A 21977-nucleotide genomic window follows, 5' to 3' on the forward strand; every position below is an offset into this window, starting at 1 on the left:
ACCCACCCTGTCTGTGGTCTTTCTTTAGTGTGATTGATCTGGGGTATAAAATTTACATCAATGTTTCTCCTAGGTGGGCGATAAAAAAAGCCCAAAGGGAGTGCTCTAATTTCTCCTGGGCTACAGTTACCATGTTCTTTGAAAAGCAAAGGGGCTACATTAGGCTGATTAAAATTAACCACAATACAATCTCCATCGACTGTCTTCACGCCCTGGCCACCCACCCCACTCGTCTCGCCATAATAATATGTGAAGCTGCTTTGGTCCCACCCTCTGATAGTCTTGTACACCAATCGGAATCTTTGCGAATCAGTTCTTCAGAAGACTCGTTAATATTATCTTTAAGATGCGGGGCCCCGGCTAACACAGCTGTAAGAGGGGTGGCCTACGGTGGCAGGTGAAGCCTACATTTATTCCCCTGCCCTCGTGAGGTCTGCCTATGCCTCGCACTTCGAGCAGATACTGCTAACTGTTCAGACTGAGTTTGAGACCCTCCAGGAATTAAAGAAACACCAGATTCGAAATTGTTAGAGGCTCGATTATTTAAATCACCCATAAGGTTCACATGATAAGAAACCACGTCGCGCTCCCTCAGATGATTCAGCCTGGTTATGACTTATACCCAAATGGGCTCCTGGTGTCTCGGCCCGAGTCGGCTCCCTCATACTCTTTAGGTGTGAATCTATGGAAGTCATTTTAGTTAACAAAGGCTCCAAAGCAATTTTAATAGAACTAATCAAGTCCTCTTTAAAAGTCCCCCAAAACAAATGGAAGAGGGTGTGGGGTCCATGGTGCAAGTATCGAGCTATGAGGGGTGGGGGGGAGAGGGGGGGACAGTTGTAGCTGGCCCATTTTGCTGCCCAGTTGGTCCTCAAATGTGCAATGTCATGCTGTTTGTTTGCGAGGCATTTGAACACTGCTGTGTAATGTATGAGACCTTGAGCAAAGTTAATAAAAAGATTTTCACAAAAAAAAATAAGGGTCCCCCAAAATGTCTCAAAATGCGATTGAATGATATTCCCAGCGACTGAGGCAAGATGTACTTTGAACCAATCCTCTATGCCCTCCACGCCACTGCACCCTGGTGATCGGTTGCGTTAGTCCCCATCTTTATGCCCTTTCTCCGTTTTCTCTTGTTTTTGGCCCCGGCTAGGGCAGCAAATACTGCACCCTCCACACTTCCGTTATACAGGGCCAAAGAGTACCGAACAAATGACGAGCTGGCTTGTGGGGCCCCCTCTGAAGCACCATCGTCCGCCTCACGGTCTGAACCCGTGGTAGTGCCTGGGTAAACCACATGTGCTGTCTCGCTGGGGGTGGACTGCGAGTTCTCATCAGATCTAGAACCGCCCCCCAAGCCCAATTGCTTCTCCACATCTTTTAAATGTACGTCCTACTAAATGGATATGGAGTGTTCAGGATCCCTGCACACAGGTGGGAATATTCTACGTTCATGACAATCAATGACGATCCTATGATACACCACAGTAGCACCCAATATTTACAGCGCTTGTAGACTGAAAGAACAGCAGTATTATCATTTATGTGAATAAATGGTGAACAAAACAAGTGGAAAAAGTAAGTGGGACTTTCAGAAAGCAATTCTAATAGTGGTGAAAAGTAACAAGGGACATAACTTTAGAGCGTGAAGTAGACTGGCTGGAAAGCACAACCAGGGGAAGAAAGCAGGGATAAAGTTAAAACAAATCTCACCATGACCTGATACTGTTGCAGAGCCAGGTTTCTTCTGATTTGCTGCATGCGAGTGTGGGCAATGTTTTTCCGTAGGGCGCTGAAACAAATGCACTGCACAGACAGAGAAGAATTAAGGGAGAGAACATTCATGCCTCGATGGAGACATAGCATATACAACAAGTCGTGGTTAGCATGCAACAACACTTTTCATTCCTGGATCTGGGGTTTCACTCTTCCAATTAGAAGTATGGGCTTAAACGCTAGATATACAAGTACAGGATTGGGAGATTGTTGTCATGTTTGGGAAATGAATGGATTCATGAAAGGTATACTCATGAGCTGACAGAAAACTGGTCCTGGAGGCATAAACACAGGGGTAAGAATGACCAGACACTAGATCCAGCGTACACTGCACCATGATAATGAGCTTAAAGCACTGTGTGCATTATGATACTTTGTGGGACCACTGCTCAAAGGATGTCTGTACCGGACACAGAACCAGACACATTTTCTTGGTGTATGAGTGCTTTTCCTTCAAATCAGTGGTGCCCTTGCTCAATCAATGCCAGCACACTCAAACTAGGTAAAGGGCAATGTCTAATATTTGATTGTGCTTTCACAATGAATGGGAACTACGACGTAGCATTCGCATCTATTGACAACGAGTGAAGCTCATGTTCAGTGTATATGCAAGCATGTAGCATGGTCTGTGCCTTGGTATTACACTGCATGGACCAACTGCTTGGTGTACTTCCTGCATGTTTATGGTTGTGCCACATGCTCAATGCTTCTCAGGATACGAAAAATGGGTGCAGATCAATTCTCAATATATGCCTACATTTTAGTTTCTCATGGGACCCTCTACAGGAGTTACACCTGCTTATTTACAATGCTAAGACCCATGCTTAATATGTCACCCAATTTAACCTGGGTGCAGGTGACTGCTCAGTAAAGGCTCGAGATTAAATATCTCATGGGACCTTCTACTTGGTATAAGCCTATTCATTTAAAATGGTTCAAACCGAAGCCCAACATACAGTATCAGTGTGAGAGCGGGCACAGACTACTGATCAACAGGCATGATTATTAACAATGGATGGGACCACGGCATGGTATTAGCCTCTCTGATGACATCTGGCAAGCCACACGCTCAGCATGCAGGAGCCTCTAGACCAGAGGTCTTCAAACTTTTGTACGTTGAGCCCCCCCAGACGAAATTTTTTTTATGTTGGCAGCGTGAGTAGGTGTCGTTACGAGCTATTTGAGTCCGAGGTTGGCGAGGTTGTCGATCAGGGTTGTGGAGTTGGTGTCGTTGTTGTTCTCGAGGTGGAAGTCCAGGTCCCCGAGGAGGATGTAGTCCGTGGAGGCGAGGGCGTGGGTGCTGACGAGGTCGGCGATGGTGTCACTGAACTGTGGGCGGGGTCCGGGAGGTCTGTAGATGAGAGTTCCTCTGAGGGTGGTGTTGGGGTCGGTGTGGATCTGGAAGTGCATGTGCTCGGCGGTGGTGAGGGTGTCATCGGTGTTCGTTGAGATTTTGATGGAGTCTTTGTGGATGATGGCGATTCCTCCTCCCACTTAGTTGGTGCGGTCTCTGCGGGAGATCTTGTAGCCCTGTGGGATGGCTATGGCGATGTCTGGTGCTGAGGTGGCGTTCAGCCAGGTGTCCGTCAGGAAGGCGACGTCGGGGGCGGTGGAGTCTAGGAGGTCCCAGAGTTCAATGGCGTGCTTGTGAGCGGAGCGGGTGTTGAGGAGGATGCAGCGGAGGTGGTTGGGTTCTCTGGCTGGTGGTGTGGAGGGTTGGATGCTGGTGAATCTGCAGTTCCGGCAGGTGAAAGGCCCCTGGGTGCGTTTCGGGGTGGCCCGGTAGCAGGGGTGGTCTCGTCTGGTGTTGAGTGCGTGGAGGGTGCTTGCGTCGTAGTGCAGTCTGGCGTTGCGGGGGGTGCGGGGTCCAGGGGTTCTGGCGCTGGGTGCGGTCCAGGCGCGGACGGGCACAGCCGGGCTTGCCTTAGGCGCGCCTTCGGCGCGTCCGCTACGCGGCCTCCATATGAGGGCAGAGGGAGGGAGGAGCAGCTGGGAGGTGGGAGCGGGGCGGCCAATGGGAGTGAAGGGGGCGGGGCCGCAGGGGCTCAGCGGCGGGGGAAAACCCGGGGAAAAAACGGCGGGAGAGGGAAAACAGAGCACAGGGGTACAGAAAGCAAAACACAGGGGCACAGAATGAAAAAACAAAGTGGCACAGAAAGCCAAGCGCAGGGGTACAGAATAAAAAAGGGAGCGAGCAGTCAGGCGGCAAAAGCGGCAACGGAGGTTCAACCCACAGGGGGCTGCGTGGCAGATGGGGGGAGCGACCTGCCTGGTTAAGGATTTTGGGTGCCCTGGGCCAATACTATTTCTCTGCAAATATTAAAAGAATCTGTTTAGGAATTATTCCAGGCCATCAGGGCAAAAACAGAGCTGCCTCTATCAAGTGCCCCCTGAAAGGCTGGATTGCAATGCCTGTAAATGTGTCCTTTTGTAATTTAGGAAGAAAACCTTGATGGGGCAGGACATGCCCATACTTGTGTACAGGGGCGCAACTAGACCTAAAATTTGGGTGGGGGCGAACACTCCCAGCCAGGGCTGGCCCTAGCACTGGTCGCACACATTTCCCCCATTTCCTCCTCCTCCATGAATTTCTTCACTACCACTCACCAACAATGCACCTCATTGCTCTATAGCACCTTTCTGGCAAACATTTTATTTTTTATAGCACTACTCATTGTTTACTCACCCTCAGTTCTTTGATCTGCATGGTACACGTTCTTTGTAGCAAGCACATTAAACCTCTGCGCTGTGTGGGTGGCAGGAGTACCCATGTGAGTGCAGGGTGAGCCACGCAACAGTGTGAGAGTAGGGTAAGAGGAGTGACTGCAGGGTGAGTGAGGTGACCATATGAATTTGGGTGTGGATGTAAGTGCAGAGTGGGACGAATTAATGTATGGTTAGTGATGGCCTTCTTTGAGTGAGATTGCAGATTGAGTAGTAAGGGGTACAGGTGAGTGAAGTGTCATACGAGTGCAGGGTGAGTAGTGTGCTTGAAGTCTAGACACTATGAGAGGCTAACTGCTTAGCCAATACCTGGGTTCCGACACCTCTTTAAAGAACACTTCATTACGATGCAGTAACAGTCCACAAACGAGCTACTGCTCCAATCACTTGTTGACTGCACCTTTGCATTTGACACTGTACAGTGCTTAACCCTATTTTGGCTAGGTTTGCGTTATACAATCAACTCCTACATACTGAATAGATCTTACTCCTTGGGCTACACTCGTTTGTTTCAGTGGGTGAGGCGCAAGCTCAGTTTATGTTTATGGCTTGATGGTGGGTAAGGGGCTTTGATCGAAGTCTGTCTGCATGGTGACAGTGGGTGAGGCTTAAGCGTAATGGATGTCAAAAGTCAAAAGACAGTAAAAGGGTTTTGGTAGTAGAAAAAATAATTTCAAAAATAAGATTGTTTTTTTTTTTTTTACATGGTTGACAAAGGTTTTCATTTAAAATCAAATTATTTTCCAAAAATACTCCAATGGCAAGGACACCAAACAAGCAACTTCCAGGACGTTTAAATTACAGTTTAATTTTAGAGGGTAAAAGGGGGAAAAATTGATTAGATGGGGTTTTCATCCTCAGTTTGGCACACCATTGTTAATCAAATACGGTCTGAGATTCGAAAGAGACTCTGGGAAAAGGTCTTAAAACCTTTCAACCGCACAACCTTCTGAATCCCAATAAATGGAATTAGACATTTACTTTCAGTGCTGAAACACAGACTAATTTATAGTCCAACGTGCACATTTGAAAATAAAATTAGAGTTCACATTATGAGAGAAACAGGGAACCCCTCTGTAGGAAATCTGCATTTCTGAGAGGTCACCCTAGATTGTTCATTTTCTGCTGGACCCTATATTTTTGCTGGCTTTAACACTCTGCGAACTTTACCCCCTGCTACTGAATAGAGTGCCTGTGCCCTCCCTGCCCCCATTGAACTTGCTTGAATTGGCTTACTCTTAATTGGCACATTTAACTTACCTATAAGTCCCTAGCATATGGTGTAGAAAGTGCATCCAGACCATGGATGTTAAAAGCAAATAATGGATTGCAGCACCTATTGTGCCGCCTACTAGAGTAGCAGGGCAAACATGATTTCAGGCTAACCCTCTGTAGCCTACGTGCTGCAGTGTAAACCCTGCAGTTCAATGCAAAAATATCCCTTTTTGGGAGGAGGAAACCTTACTTTTAAATATTAATAAATCACCACTATGTAAACCTTGCAGTGGCACAATAGGGTTCATGGTATTTAAAAGTGAGACGTCTAGAAAATTAATCTTACAGTAACAAGGCCCAAAAAGCTATTTTCACTGCAGCAGATTTACCGGTCCTATGTAGAAAACCAGAATATAGTTTAAAATACTAATACTGTATCTCTGGAATGGGATCAGATTGAAAAAAATAATTTACAACTATTTTTAATAGTTATTAAAACTCATCTCAATGGCGAAGTCATATTTTTTATAAATATGCAGGAAAAGTGACTTTTAGAAAGTTACAGTTTACCTATATGAACTGTCAGAGACTAATTAGCAGCATAAGTCTCTGGCAGCTCTCAGCTCTGAATAGTTTGAGATGTGTGTGAAAATGCCTTTCAGGAGCAAACAATCAGCTGACCGGAATTGGCAGAGATGACTCCTCTGAACTCCACAGAATATTCAGAGTGTGGGCTGTTGGCATCCTGCAACATCACACTTAAATACTGCTTGACAGGGCTGTTGAGCCACACGTAACACTGGGGCACACTTGAAAGGGAGAGAAGAGGATGCCAAGACAATTCTTGTGAATCCCCTGTCTGGTTGCTGAAGGACCCTGCTTTTATCTTAACAGACATATGTCTCGGAGTTTATTGTGAATATAGTACCCGTGTCTAACTGGATTTTAGTGTTAGATGTAGGATTGACATAAAACACTCCCCACATACCCCAATTCCTCAGAGCACAAATTTAGTGTGGCTGAAAACTCTCAAAAATGCATTGAACATGGCATTTTGAGCATGACTGTATTAAACAGGAGCTACTGAAAAAGTCCTTCCACCCACTAGCTAGTGTCAGTCATAAATGTGGCATCTCCAGGTACCCTGTTCAGAACAGAACACTTTCTGGACATGCAGGCGATCACAAGAGGACTGGACCTGCTGTCTGTGACCCTGAAATGATCCCTGAAGTACTGGACCTGCTCCCTTTTGTAGCCAGGGCAATGAAGTGGACTCTAAGGTTAACAGCCCTATGTGGCTACAGGGAGACAACAAGCTACAGGGGGCCTTTTCCTGCACCTGCCCAGCAACTGGACCCTGCTGTTGGCTTCTGCCTAAACACGCTGAATCTCCAAGTGCCTCCCTTGAGGTCCTGATGGCTTTGAGAGTTTACTGCTGTGGTTCTTTGGGACTGGAGACTAATGCAGAAAGTTTAATCTTTGACCAAGATGAACCCGGTTGGCGTTTGTGATCCGCTCTCCATTGTGGTCGATCTCAAACTGCGCCTAGATCCTGCTCTACTGCAACCACTACCATTGCTGCTTTGTGCTTTTTGGTGCTGTTTCTACTTAAAACTTTAAAAATTCACATCTTGCATTCCCCTCATTGGATGTCTCAATTTTTCCAATTTGTTTTGGGATATGTTTTGCTCGGTGTTTGTATTGCTGTTTTAGTACTGCACAAATACTTCACATATTGCCCTAAGTTAAGCTTGTCTGCTCTGTGCATAGCTACCAGAAGGCTGAGCCCAGGTTAATTTAGTGACTTTGAAGGCCCACCCTGACAGTGGTTGTATTAATTCCTTGAGGTGAGTAGTCACCCGACCCCAAATAATAATCCAATTTCTTATATCCTGAAGAAAGGACAATATGGTCAAGGAAATGCATTGATATTATAACCATGTGTGAAATATTATTGATTGAAAGCTCATAAATAGATGAATTATATTAAAAGGGATGCCAAAGACATTAAAAATATAACGTTACAACTATATTGATATCAATTTATTTATTTATTGAGAATTTTGTAAGCATTACGTGTCACATTTTGCGTGCTTCTGAGTGAAAACATTTTTGCTTATTGAGGATTGGATTTTCAGTATCCAAAAATGATTTTCGTGGCGAAACAGCTCACAAATGTCCAGAAAATAAATGTATTTAATTGAATTTTATTGTGGTTTATTAATAATATCTTTGCAAAATTAACGGAACACATTCCATGAGGCTTGAACACCTCGGCGAGGAATGAACCTGTGTTCCAATACGAAATATAAAAGTGGGAGAAGAATCCAGCACTGCTGAAAAGAAACGACCCGCGAGTTACGTGAACTAGATGGTGAAGTTGCTAGAAGCAGAGACTGCTGATAAAGTAAGATGCAGGGCAGGTGACAAAAGTGAAAAGTGCACCCATTCCTGCTGAATATCCATAGACAAACTCAATCAGGGCAAGAACTGTTCCATGTTTGCAGTCAGGCAGCAAGCGAGGTCATTGTGGTGTATACACAATACATTTTTAGTTCATGCTTTATGCCCCTGTTGAGGCGCTGCCTTGGTGGACAGGTAGCTTGATTAAGTCATAAGGCCACATAAATAGATCATGGAGCTATGCCACAGCAGGGTTCCCGTCAAGTTCCCATGAAGAGGGTGCTTTGTAGTATTCATACATGCCCTGTGACACACAACAGGGCAGGACTAACCCCCAAATTTAGGACACCCCACAAGAAAATGTAAGAATGTGCAAGCCACAGTAAAGGGTAGGCCTGTAATGTGCCATTGGGTGAGGCTCAATGCCTGATGTATACCTGTAGTGTGGTACTGGGTGAGGCCACGCACGTTGCATGTCTGTGCAATGACAGGGGTGAGGCTCACTGTCCAGTGCATATCTGTGCTGCGGCACACGATGAGGCCCAGTTCTGGTGCATGCGGGGGGTCTGGCATTGGGTGACGCCACACACAAACTATGCCACTGCATGACACTGGGAGGGTACCACGTTTGGGGAAACACAGAAACCGAGGGTACACCCCTATCACATCACCAGCCACGTTGTCAACAATCATCATATTCACAAAACAATTACACTGATGCAACCATTACAGCATTTGAAATGGCAATATTCAATCCATCAGGTTTACATGATGGTCCGGTGTCTGTCGGGTACCAACAGGCGGCCATGATGAGGTCCATTATGTGTCCTTTCATAGTTTCACATTAATGTCTTACCAGCAAATGGCGCCGATGGTATCTCTCGGCTTGCACCCACAGCGAGCGCTCTTCAGACTGCGTCACCAGATCTAAGCCAGATTTAGGAATACACTACATTATAAACAGTACTGACCTACCCTTCTGTATCAGGCTGTGAAGGGTGCACCCTACTTTCATGCCCTCCCACCTGCCTCCCAACCACTCTCCATTCCTCCAGCTGCACCAATCACAAGTGTTATCTAATGGGGACGAAAGAAAGAATGAAAAGGAAAGAAGAAGAGAGGGTCATGGGGTGCAGAGAATTGTTTTTAAAGTTGCCTCAGGTATTCACTCCTACCGCAATAATAGCGGCGCTTTATTCAAACAGAGGCCATCATCTCTTCTGTAAATACATTAAATCCATATGTTGATGCTTTCAAACACACATAGATCAGTCGAGCTGACCTAGTCTCCAGACACACCAGCCCCTGCCTCCTTTCAGACAGTCAGTCAGTGTGAAGGATACAGTGCTTCCAGTGGCTGAGAGCTCTCCGACAGACAAAGCGTGATGCCAGGACTTCCATGCGCTCCTGATGGGTCCGGACGCTTCTCCGATGCTTCAAGGCACAGAGCCAGCCTGAGAAACAGCGCTGAGTCAGAGAGTCCGAGTACATCCGCCGGGCCAGCTCTAGGAGGAGGAAAAACAACATACAGCCAGACCGGTAAAAAGACATGGACCAAGGCGGTTAGGCACAGAAATACAGCTAGATAAGGCAGGTAATCATATAGTTGTCACAAGGACATTGAAAGTCTTTTGCAGACACACAACTAGACAGGGAGCAGCAAACAGACGCAAGAAAGCAGGCAATTACAGAAAAACAAACTGAATGATGCCTAAACAGACAAAGGTAGAAAACATACATGGTTATAAGTATTACAAAGACAAACGTTTGAAGACTTACAGGAGATACTTTTGAAAAGAACAAAAGATTCATTGGAAGCCCCGCACTACAGGGAGAAGCAGGTGCACACTGCTTCAGAGGTTATCAGAGACAAACACTTTTCAAGATTTCACAGATACGAACAGAGAATAAGGCACACACCGCAAGAGGTATTGGAAAGTTTTAGACGTCCCCAGAGATGCATCTAGCAAGAATGAGAGACAAACACCCACTGCAGTGGCCATGAGAAACAGGGAGGAAGATTTTCAGAGGCACACCACGAGGGAATAAGCAGGAGAGACAGCCTCAAAGACTTGCAGCAGGGGGCTATCACTTCCCCACAGCTAGAAATGTATTACATTCAAACCGGACAACAATTATCCAAGCACACAACTAGGGAAACTGTTCTATTGGCACAACAGGTGGAAAGACAATTAAAGGTAACGAGCTAGAGCACGGTACAGTAGAGTGCTTGCAAGGCACACCTTCTCAGAAACGGTTGCAGGCTGGCTGGATTTTTTTAATGAAACTAAAAGAATGTAATGCTCTCCTAGTCATGGGAGTCATCTTCCATGGCAAGGGGAGCATTATTGCCACTTTACTGTCCCTTATCACCAGGGTTTGCCTGGCAGTGACGACCAGTAAATGAATGGCTATATGTCCACCCATCCTAATTGGGTGGGCAGACATACAGCCATTTCTCTGACGGCCTTTACTCCCTGGGAGAGGTTTGGCTATAGCGGAGATTGAGTAGTCGCTGCCACAGCCATTCTTATGGTCCACCCGCATCTAAATCGGGCAGTCGGACTATTAAGTTGGCGGTATGTATACTCCATCGCCGTTGCAACGAAGTATACATACCGCGAACAGAGAAATTAGGGACTTCGTCTCCAATCCTTTCAAGATCAATACAATCATTTCCATTAAACTGGATAAAGAAAACACCTTTTAATTGAAGCACTAAGATACCCCAAACCATTAATAAGAAGCACTATACAAAGAAGGTATTTTGTGAGTTGGTTTATCACAAGCATATGAATGTTTTAATACTATTTTCTGTACTTCTTAAAGCGCTTTGGAGCTCTTATGAGGGAAGGTCTCTGGGGCTTTGACTCACGGTATTGCTGGTGCTTCTCTTTGCGGATCTGCATGTACCGCTTCCAGGCCAGTAATGTCTGCCTCTGCTGATGAAGACTGTGATGCTTCACTGCCTGGACCACTTGCTGCTTGCACCTCTGGGCCTGCTGAGCGTGCTCAGTCCACTGCAGCCAGGCCTGAAACAAAAGAAAGAGCAATGGAGACATTAGCAGTGGAAGGAGCGGTGGGGAGACTGAGGTGCAACAGAACTGACACAAGACATGCAAGGCAGACTCAAAAACAAAATAAGGCCACGCAGGGGACTTGTTCACAGTGGCAATCTTCTTGTAGAGTGACCAGTGGTCAATGCTGGATTGTCTTGAAGTGACAATTCCAAGCTGTGGTGGAGAGATGAAGCAGTTCACAAAAGAAATTTGATGTGTTCAAAAGTGCAAGATGACAAAACAACATATCCAAGGAGATATAGGAACACCATGAAAAATATGGGGCACAAAAGATGGGTGTTTAGAAAGGAACCTGCAAAAAGCAGTGGTTATTCAAGCGACTGGAAGGAAAGACTGAGGATAAGAGCTGGGATGCAGAAATAGGGATGGAAGGTATCACCTTATGCGGAGAGAGACAGCGCCTCACCAACACAAAAAGGTAAAACAAAGCCTGACTGAGAAGAGAAAGGTGAGAAGTTATGGCAATGCTACCCTCATTGGCCTACCGAAAATAAAACTAGCACCGCTGAGGGCTACCCTTAATGCGGCTGCATGGCTCATCACAGGCATAAAGAAAAATTATCACATCGCCCCGGCCCTCCACTCTCTGAACCAGCTACCTTATGAATCTAGGATCCACCTAAAAATAGCATGCATGACGTACAAAGCATCCACCACAACACCCCTCGCTACCTGGCTCAGAAACTGGTTCTATCCGGAAGGAATAGAGCTTCTCGTAGTACATGCTCCCAACTGCTGAAACCCAAAATAATTCACAAAAAGAAAACCTGTAAGAGAACTTTCTCTGGAATTGCCCCAAGAAATTTGGAACGCTCTTCCCCCAGAGATCAGGGCCATCCCTACGTACACTTTTCAAAAACGAAGTAAAAATGAGAGTATTGAATATTCTCCTTCCTATCTGAGGAGACTATCCATGGCAATTTGATTTTATTGCTGGTGTTTTCACTATGTCTCTTTGCATTATCTTTTCATGCTGTATATTCTATATTTTGTTCCTTGTATATTTGATGCTATTTGTTAGGTTGTACAGTGCTCTGACACCAACAGTTTGGTCTTGTTTGCGCTTTATAAAACTTCATAAATAAAATTAAAAAAGCAAGATGGGTGAAGTGAAAAGGAATACATCGAAAACAGAACAGTGTGAGAGAGAGGGTTGAGAAGGGAAAGGGTGATACGAGACAAACCGTGAGACCAAGGAAAGGAACAGGAAACAAAGGAGAGGAGGGCACTGAGAGCATCAGCAAAATGTATTTAAAAAGCTCATTGATGTACACGCGTGCATGAATCATCACGCATGCACAGGTATGCTGCATTACACTACAGCGCCCCATTGTGACCATGTAGGCACATGTATGCATTAACACAAACTTGTAATGACTCTACGTCGTTTTGTTTTTAGTTCTAATTTATTGGTATTAGTTGGAAGATATCCACCTTGGAGCGATAACTTAAAAAACGTGTGTCAAAGTGAACTTGCAATTGCAACTACGGGGCCCTGCACAGTCTAATTCTTTTTTAAAAACAAAAACATTTTATTTTAAACTGTGTAGAGGCTGGGGTTGCAATTTTGGGACAGGCGAAGTAAGACTTTTTGCCAACGAGCAATGGGAACAGTGGGGGATGGGATTAACAGGAGTTGGCTGGGGGAGGAAATAAAAAATACAAAACAGAGCATGGTGGGCGGGGAGTGCAAACAGATGAGCACTGGAGAGTATGGAGCAATATAGAGAGTGGGAAAGCAGCACAATAGGGAGAGAGCAAGAAAAACATCACTCATATGGAATGCTGCAAGAAATAGAAAACAGTAGTTCCCTGAAGTGGAGCTGTGGAATAAGACATCCAATCAAAGGGATGGCAAAGAAACTATGCTCCTAGGGCAGGACAAGTGGAATAGGAAAACACTGAATAAGAAGCAAGCAAATAAGATTGACAAGAAAGCCAACCAATGGTAAGCAGCCTTGACCCAAGCAAACTATAAGTAAGGTTATTGTCCAGAAGGGGTCCTCGACAACCGAAAGCTAAAAGCAGTCTTTAGGCAAGACCGAAAAAAGGGCAAGGAGAGGGATATCCAAAACCGTAACAGTATAGCAAGGTAGGAGAGCTGAAAGGAATGGTGGGAGAGAGAACAGGTAATGGAAAGGAGAAAATGGGTGGCATACCCGGCTCTGCAGGCTCAGAGCCCAGTGCCTCAGACTTAAAAGATTCAGGTCTTGTACACGATGAACTTCTTGCAGCCGCTGAATCCACAAGCTCCATGTCATACTAGGAAAGAGGGCAACAAAGGTCAGCATTAACACAAAGCAGTTACTGTGACAATGGTTAGTTAAAATGGGTAGGATAGAGAGGGGACAGTGAGTAAGAGACAAGCAAAAAAACAAAGAAAAACAGGAGGGAATGAAAAGTCAAAGAATAAATAGTAAAGAGAATAATACAAAAATGTAGGAGAATGCAACTGAAAAAAACCAAAAAGGAATAGAAAGCATGTAACAAATCAAGAGAATGACAAGGGAAAACAAGAAGAGACTACAGCAAACAGAAAAACAAAAAACATGCATTGAAAAACAAAGTGACAATGACAGAAAGGTGAACAGGACAAACGAAAATGCCTAGAAAAAAGGAATAAGAACTCATTGTTTTTGATCTGATCACACAATTGCTACATATTGTGATCACACTTCTAGTATGAGATCCACTGCAATATCGCACTCTCACTCTCTTAAGCCTCTACCTTTTTGTTTTTTGAAAGAATGGCCAGCAATGAGAAGTCCATTAAATTGCTTTCTGGAAGGACAGATAGTTGTAGTGATGGCTCACCATAGTATCAGATGCCCAGGTTTTCTTCTTTAGATCTATCACTATACGTGGTCAAATAACGAATTATACTTTAGCAAGCATTAATACACTTAACTACGGTCTAGAGAAAACTTGCAAGCTGATTGAAGATCACTCATATGTTCCCAGTTGGAGCCGAATTGAAAACTATCTGACACTAAAAATTGATTTGACCTAGAAAAATTCATGTCTGAACAATTTCAAGGTTTCAGGGCCGTATGTCTTTCCAACTTGGCTTCATAAAGTATTATCAATCCAAACTAATTTACTTATTCTGCAAATAAAACTGCATTATAATTATTTTGGCCATAAAATTACAACACTTGATTAATGGTGCTGGTGAAAAAAAGAACACTCTTGACATTGGGCGATGCAAGGTATCTTTGTAAATTAACGAAAGGAATAGTTTCTTTTCATGGAACAGATTTCAGTTTTCTGTCAGAGTTGAAGGATTTCAATCCAATTCCATGCCAGGAAGAGGCAGTATTGCCATATCTAATGCATCTGGGTAGATCAAGATCACGATTGTAATCTATATATAAAAGGTAGATATTGTGCCCCTTCCTGCAACTATTACGGCCTACAATAACATTCTGTCGAAAATATACTCTTTATGATGCCAGTGATAAAGGACTTTGTAAAAGATATAAGGACAATCAATGTTTACCCCAATTAGGATACCATGTACTCCTGGGGAACTTAATGCGGTTCAAGAAAATTGAATGCATTGCCCATTTGAACTCCCGACAAAATGGATCTATCCTGGAAAACTGACTGGAAGATTTGGCATTCAGCCTCTTAAAGTCAGTGAAATCTAAGCTTGTTGTTCTCAACAATCCTTTTTCTCTCAAAAGTGGTCTAAGATATTTATGTGAACCATACTATTTCTTAGTCTGTGTTCTTTACAATTTGTACTTCCCCTAAAGGAGTGTTCCTGTATATTACAAATATCAGAAGAGTCCTCAGATTTTACCATGACAAAAGGAAGTAGAAAATCTGTGGTCATATTAACCAAATCGGCGTGTCTCCAGATGGATTGCATCTTGCATTAGCTTGTAGTATCGAAAATCAAAAAAATCCTACTCAGTAAACCAAAGACTGACTCTAGAAAGGAGAAAACAGCTACAAAAGTTTCACTAAAAAATGTTCCACCCACTTACAAAGCAGCTGCATTGAGAAACAACCATACATTCACCTGGCATTATTGCTTAAACTTGGATTGAAGAGCAGATACACAACCCACGTTAAGGAACTTGTTTGGTACTTTTACTATCTTTAAAATCCTTTTTCAAATTGTTTTTGTGTGACTTGCTTTGCAGAAAATTACTTACTTCTAATATCAGTTCTCTATCATTTACCACCATACAGTCACCGTCAGAGAGGGTGGATGAATAGTTCAAACGTATAAAGAGGAGCGGCATTAGACACCATCAAAGAGAACTAAACGGGGAGCGTGGCCATTACGCGGGCCAAGCGGACTATGATTTGTTGAGGTTCTACAGGATCTTCCACTCTTAGTCTTTTAGACTAATGAAGGGATGATCACTTCGTACTGGAAACAAAGATTCTGTGGTACCACTGAGGCTGACCTGTTAGCAGTGGCGTTTTGGGCCCCTGGAACTTCCTGTGATGGAAAATGAGATCTACTGAAATGACTGACAATGCGAGGTAAAATTAGAGCCGCAGGGACCTTGAAGGTCCACTGCATCCGATGGCTCTGACAGACAGTCACGCTGTGGAGTCAGGAGGGTCCTCCAATCCACTGCAATCAAGAGGCGCAATGAAGTAAGGAGCAAATGAGAGCAGGGATTATTGTCACACCATGACGTGTGGGCTGGGGCATGGATAACAACACCCGACATCAGAGACTGATCCCACAGCCCACTGCAAGGTGAGGAGGGGGCGCCTACATCCTCCAGATACAGCACACGCCTGAACAAAGCCCCTGGGGCAAACACAGAAAATCCTGGGCGCCCCCACCGGATTGTTGGTGCTGCGTACTGCCTACACATACTATCAGGAAGATTGAGGAATTTCACTGATGGAAGCTCTGTTAATGATGCAGACTAGTAGGAACCGCCTCAGGGCTCCCGGCTGTATAAATAAAGGATTACGACTCATTCCCAAAAACACTCATGTTTTATGGGCCAACGGAGCAGGGGCCAGGCAGTCTCCGCTCTCTATTTATTGACACGCCAGGGAAAGGATATAGCTCCTCAAAACATGATTGTTGTTCACAATGGTGGCTCTTTCCAGTGACTCAACATAGTGGGCACTGTCCTACCAGAGGGGTGACCCACAAACCTGGGCAACAGATAAAAATTCAATATTTAGTTCAATTAACGCTTGATGCCCCAAAGGCACATCTGTTTCAGCTGACTTCCACAGCCCTTCACAGTCAGATGACTGCCAATGTTGTAGAAGCCCTATCAAAACTTCACCCACCCAGGCCACTGAATGCCCCGAAAAAAGCTCGACAAAAGACAGTTAGAAACCTCTTTGAACCCTTTGAAGACCCAACCCACTTCTGATCTACTTGTGAGAAGATCCAACAGAGCTCTGGTACCATCATGACACTTACAAAAACAGACCTCATTGACACCCTGCAGCTGTTCAAAATTGAACATAGGGATATTATACTAGCTCAGTACTGGTCAAAATTGGGGTACTGGACTCACCGGTCTGTCCACAAGGATTCGGTCACACTGGCACCTACATAGACCAATGGTGGGAATGCCCGATATTACAGAGGTACTGGGAGAAGGTTATGTCGGTCATGGCCGGGATAATTAAGGTCTCCATTGATGTCTCCCCTCGGCTTTGTCTTTTAAATATTTAGGAGGCCACGTGTAAGAAAGTGGCTCTGTATATACTGTTCCCAAATAGGTACAGTGTGCACAGAGTCCACAGTCCCCAGAGGTTTGGCAGGGGCTAAAGTAAGATATAACCTTACTCTCTAAAGTGGTAGCTTGGTCGAGTAGTAAGGCAGTATCAGAGGACAGTGTAAAGCATTTGTTGTACACACTCAGTGAGCAAATGGTCTCACACACTCAAGAACTGAACTCTAGGCCAATGGTTTGTATATAAAAATATATGCTTGTTTTATTTTAGAACCAACAATAGGTATCAAAATATACTTTCTCAGAATGAGATGCTTTAGATAAATACTTTCAATAGGCAATAGACTTTTGAATGCAATAGGTACAGTTGTTGCAATAGGCAACACAATTTCAAACACAATTATGCATTGAGCTCAATGGGAATTTCTAGTTAAATGCAATGGTTTACTTACTGGATTACTTTTCTTACCATAGGACTGGATCCTAGATTCAGTCCTGGGACATCTCCTGTAAACAGTTGAGTAAAAACGTTTTTGTTACAGTTGTGATTTTTAAGGAATATTATTGTATTTTAAAAGGTGACACTTAGAAACTTTTTCACATAGAATCACCTATGTTATCCTATGGGAGGAAATTCACTTAGCAGGTACGTGGGGTTATGGTTACTTTTTCTAACTCAGTGTTGGATCCAGCACTGGGGCATCTCCTGTAAACAGTTGAAAGAATGTGTTTTTGTTATACAGGCGATTTTTAACTAATATTTGTAAGTTTGCAAAATCGACACTTAGAAGAATTTCTGGTGAAAACCAGGCAATGTTATTCTATGGACGGAAAATCAAGTTATAGGTAAGTAAGGTTGTAATTACTTTTCAGGGTCACTGCTGGGCACCAAGATCCAGCACTGGGATCTCTCCTGATAACAGGTGAGTAGATTCGTTTTCGAAATTTGGCTGATTTAGATAAATATTTTAAAGTTGCAAAACTCGACACTTAGAAGAATTTCCAAGTGAAACCAGTCAATGTTACCCTATGGAAGAAAAGTGAGTTATCGGCTTTTGGGCAAGTACTCGACTGGCAGAGTTAAGGGTCTGGGCGTAGACTCGGGGGTCTCCCAAGGTCAGGTAAGTACAGTTGCTACACCCTCAGCGGCACAGGGGCAGCCGGGTGCAGAGTGAGTTAGGCCCAATGTTATCCTATGGGAGGCAGGGTGCCTTTGGTTGGTGGCTGCTGGCTAGCAGGCCACGCGGCTGTGGGAGCTGGGCTCCTGGTCACTTGCTCAGGGCAAATGGGGAAGTAGGTTAGAGTAGAAGTTGCACTGCCAGGGTCACTCAGGCAGCTGGATGCAGGGTGCTTTTGAGCCATGGGGCGCTCAATGGATTGCAATGGAGAAGCTCAAGAACGAACAAAGGCTGCAAGCTCGGGGACGAAGATTCTTCAGGTGCGACCACCACTTCGAGAGGTAAGTTGGGTAGTTGGAGGATAGGTAGGCACCCAGGAGTTGGGCACAGGGGGCTGCAGGGTGCAGGGGTGCCTTTGGCTTTGGGAAATCTTACCCTCTGCTGGTCGCGGTTGGAGGGGTCCCTGGTTCTGAGGCTGCAGGCGTCCTCAAGAGCGTCGAGGTGGATCCTTGGGTGCTGGAATCGGGGTCACAGTCGCCGGGGGGACGTCCTTGTGGTCTTTCTCCACTCGGGTACAGGCCAGGCTTGGCGGGTGCAGAGTGTGCAGGGTTCGCGGTTCCAGGCTGATGTCAGGGGTCAGTTTCTTGCTTTGAGCAGTACCCCTGCTCGTGGGAGTTCCAGTGGCTTAGAGTCACAAGGTAACCAGGGGTTTGTGAGGTTGCTGGCCGCTGGAGATGCCTGGGTTTAGCAGGAGCAGGTTCGAGGGTCGACAGGTCGGTAGGGCTGGGGCCAAAGCAGTTGGTCTCTTCCTCTTGTTAGCAGCTGTACGGCAGGTCTTCTTGTTTCTTGATCTTCTTTGCTGTTTCGGAATCTGGATCTGAGGAAGGAAGGTTCAGGGTGCCCCTAAATACTAAATTTAGGGGCGCTACAGGTAGGTAAAGGGCAGGGACCAATGGGTCCCCTCCCTGGGGTAGATACACCCCCTATCCTGCCGCTCTCCTGTGGGAGGGGGCAGTAGCCTAGTCCTGATTGGGCAGGGCTTCCCATCTTCAAGATGGCGAGAGCCCGGAGATGTACTTCACCTCGCCTCCCCCACCTGAGGGGTGGGGTTGGCAGAGGCTGGCACACCCCCTTTCCTTCCTTGGGGTTTCCGGCCAGTCTTCCCGCCAGAGTGGGGGTCAGAACTGGTAGGGGCCAGTTGCGGAGTACAGCAAGCGGCCTGGAGAAGCTCACAAAGGCGGCATGCCTTTGAAGCTTCCCATGCCCATCCTGTGGGAGGAGACTTAGCACCTCGCCCAGGATGTGCATTGTTGCAGGCCCAGGAGAGCGGATGGCTCTCTACCCAGGGGTCCGGCAACATGTCTGCTGTGTGGCAGCCTAGGCAGCCCCTCAGACAAGACGTGGATTGTAGGTTAGGTTCAGGGGGCATCTCTAAGATGCCCTCTGTCGTGCATTGTACATTAAATCCCACACTGGCATCTGTGCGGGTTTAATGTGCTGAGAAGTTTGATACCAAACTTCTCAGTCTTCAGTGTTGCCATCATGGTGCTGTGGAGTTCGTGTTGACTATCTCCCAGCACCATATACTCTTAAATGGCAGCACTGCACTTGCAGTGCCCAGGAATGGACCTGGGTACTGTAGGGACACAGGGCTCATGTACCTGTACCCACACCACTGGCATAGGGCACCCAGCTAGAGGGGTGGCTGATGTATGCCAGGGCAGTGTGTGTTGTGGGCATGGGACACAGGGATGTGTGCCATGTCGACTCTGTTTTGTTCTGCACCCAGACACTCAGCCTGCAAGGGCAGTGTGTGTCAGGGTACAGGGCCTCTAAGGGTGGCTGTAGGAGAGTAGGATCTGCACTTATGTTGCCCCCACTTTTTTCTGATGTTAACACTGGTTTCTGGCCATAGTCTGGCTGGGTCCCTGCTAATCAGGGCCCCAGTCTCTCTGTTCTCTCTAAACAACTTAGAGTGCATATTAGATGCACTAGTGATTGGATACTGGTGTACCGTATGAGCCCCTAGTATATGGTACCCTAGGTACCAAGGACATAGGTACTCCACAGGCCTACCAGGGGCTGAAGCATGTATTATGCCACCCCTGGGAAGCAGACTAAATCTGACACCACAGGCCTGCTACTGCAGCCTGGGTGAGGTAGTGTTAGCACTCCTCACTGAGGTATAGGTTCCTATATCTCACCATACACACACATATAGACCTATCAGTCACCCCTAAGGCAGGCCCTATCAATCCTGAGGGCAGGGTGCTTGGTTTACAATGTGAGGGGGTGCCTCTGCATGAGCAGGACCCCTCTGCAGCTGGCAGAGTCTATTCCCTGTGGCTGTTTGTGGATGCGGTTAAACCATACTCTTAAGTGCATTATAACCTCCCGGTAAATGCTAACTTTGGAATGACTGCATCAAAACATGTCGTGTTTGGTGTCAAACAACTTGGAATCATAGCCCCACACCAGTAACTGGTGTGGCAGTATGTTCCCACCCTTCTAGAGGGGACGACATGTACCCACTGTGGAAACACGGTAGAAATCTGAAAGAGCCCTGGCATCACAAAATGGATGCCACCAGCACAGACACTGGGCTGCCCTCCTGCTGCTGACTGAAACAATAGGCATCCTGTCACAGAGAGGTGTCACCACCTTCCAGACAGGATTTAGTGTATTGGGGCAGGGTGGGTGCACTCCTAGAGTGCTTTGAAGTCCTGCACTGGGGGAGCAGTAGGCTCCTCTGTGCATATGCCAGCTCAAACCGGTTCAGGGGCTACCTGTCCCTGCTCTGGCACGAAACTGGACAAAGGGAAGTGGGTGTAACCACCCCCTACCCTGACCCTCCCAGAGGAGTGGTCATAAAGCCAGTCCCTCCCTTTCTTTTAGTATAAGATAGGGAACCATTGCCATTGTAAACTAGATATCCCTGGACGACGCTTTACAAGAAGAATCCTGGTCCTTCGACGTTCCACTACCTTTGGAAGACGGAGGAATCACCCTTGGAGTCAAGGAGTGACTCCCCTGCTTGGCAGGCACCAAAACTTTGAATCAACGGTCGCAAACTTTCTCGCTCCTGCTGGAGCCCGAAGTCCCTGCAGCCCCGGAAGTGGATCTCCTGACTTCTCGACGGCCATTGTGAGTCCCCAGCAGAGCTGAGGCGAGTGGACCCCACGAGTGACGAGGAACAGCAATACCCGGGTACCGTGCACTATTGTCGAGTGCAACCCCTTCACGACGTTCTACGAACTTGTGCTTTGGACCATTTGTGGCCCAAGCCTCCAGCAGATTGTGCACCGAAAATCAGAGGCCTACCCCGCCCGAGTGACCGTGGGCTCCTGTGAAGCATTTCCTCACGAGGCGTCTTCGCGATCCCTTGCCCGTTGGCTTGTGGGTCCCCTGAAGACTTTCTTATCGAACCAAAGGGCTCCACTGGTTGCTCCAGACCTGCCCTCACTCACCCTCGCTGGGTGAGTCCCTCAGACCTTGCTGGTCTGCACCACTGACTTAATCCACTTTTCACGAGACTTGCTGTTGCGAAAGCTTGCTGTCTCTAATCCGGTTGCAGACACTTCAGTCAGCTGAAGACGTCGTGGGACACTCCGAATCCAGCTGCTGGTCATCATCGATCCCTCCTGGACCTCGTGAGCGAAGAGTCAAAACACCCTTGATCACCTGAAATCACCCGACATCGGTGGGCATCCATGTTCCTGGCCCCGGGTCACTGGCAAGTGACTGTGAACGCTGTCCCTTCTGCTTTCAGGTCATCTTCATCTTGAATCCAGCCTTGGATTCCACCAGACACTTCTTCAGTCTTCAAAAGCAGCAAATCTTCTTTGGCTTCCATAGAAAACAGCGACGCAACCCAACACCAAAAGACACCTATGCACCCGGCTTCCCTGGGTGAGGTAACTTGTGCACTCCGGTGCCCTAGTGTGTGTTGGCCCTCGAATTACTTACCTTGTAAGTGGCTTGCTTGTAGA

General features: G+C 46.2%; 1 protein-coding gene across 2 annotated transcripts in view; it reads right to left on the reverse strand.

Moving 5' to 3' along the window:
• SFI1 (SFI1 centrin binding protein) overlaps positions 1–21977 on the reverse strand; it is a 531261-nt gene that overhangs the window by 310405 nt on the left and 198879 nt on the right. For both annotated transcript variants that reach the window (XM_085635878.1, XM_085635877.1), the window contains exons 7-11: positions 13358–13460; positions 10994–11150; positions 9462–9623; positions 8975–9045; positions 1714–1806 (exon numbers count right to left, since the gene is read on the reverse strand). In XM_085635878.1, coding sequence (XP_085492004.1) covers positions 1714–1806; positions 8975–9045; positions 9462–9623; positions 10994–11150; positions 13358–13460 — 586 coding nt within the window. The remainder of the gene's footprint in view (positions 1–1713; positions 1807–8974; positions 9046–9461; positions 9624–10993; positions 11151–13357; positions 13461–21977) is intronic.

Source organism: Triturus cristatus, chromosome 11, assembly GCF_964204655.1.
Source record: "Triturus cristatus chromosome 11, aTriCri1.1, whole genome shotgun sequence".
Lineage (NCBI taxonomy): Eukaryota > Metazoa > Chordata > Amphibia > Caudata > Salamandridae > Triturus > Triturus cristatus.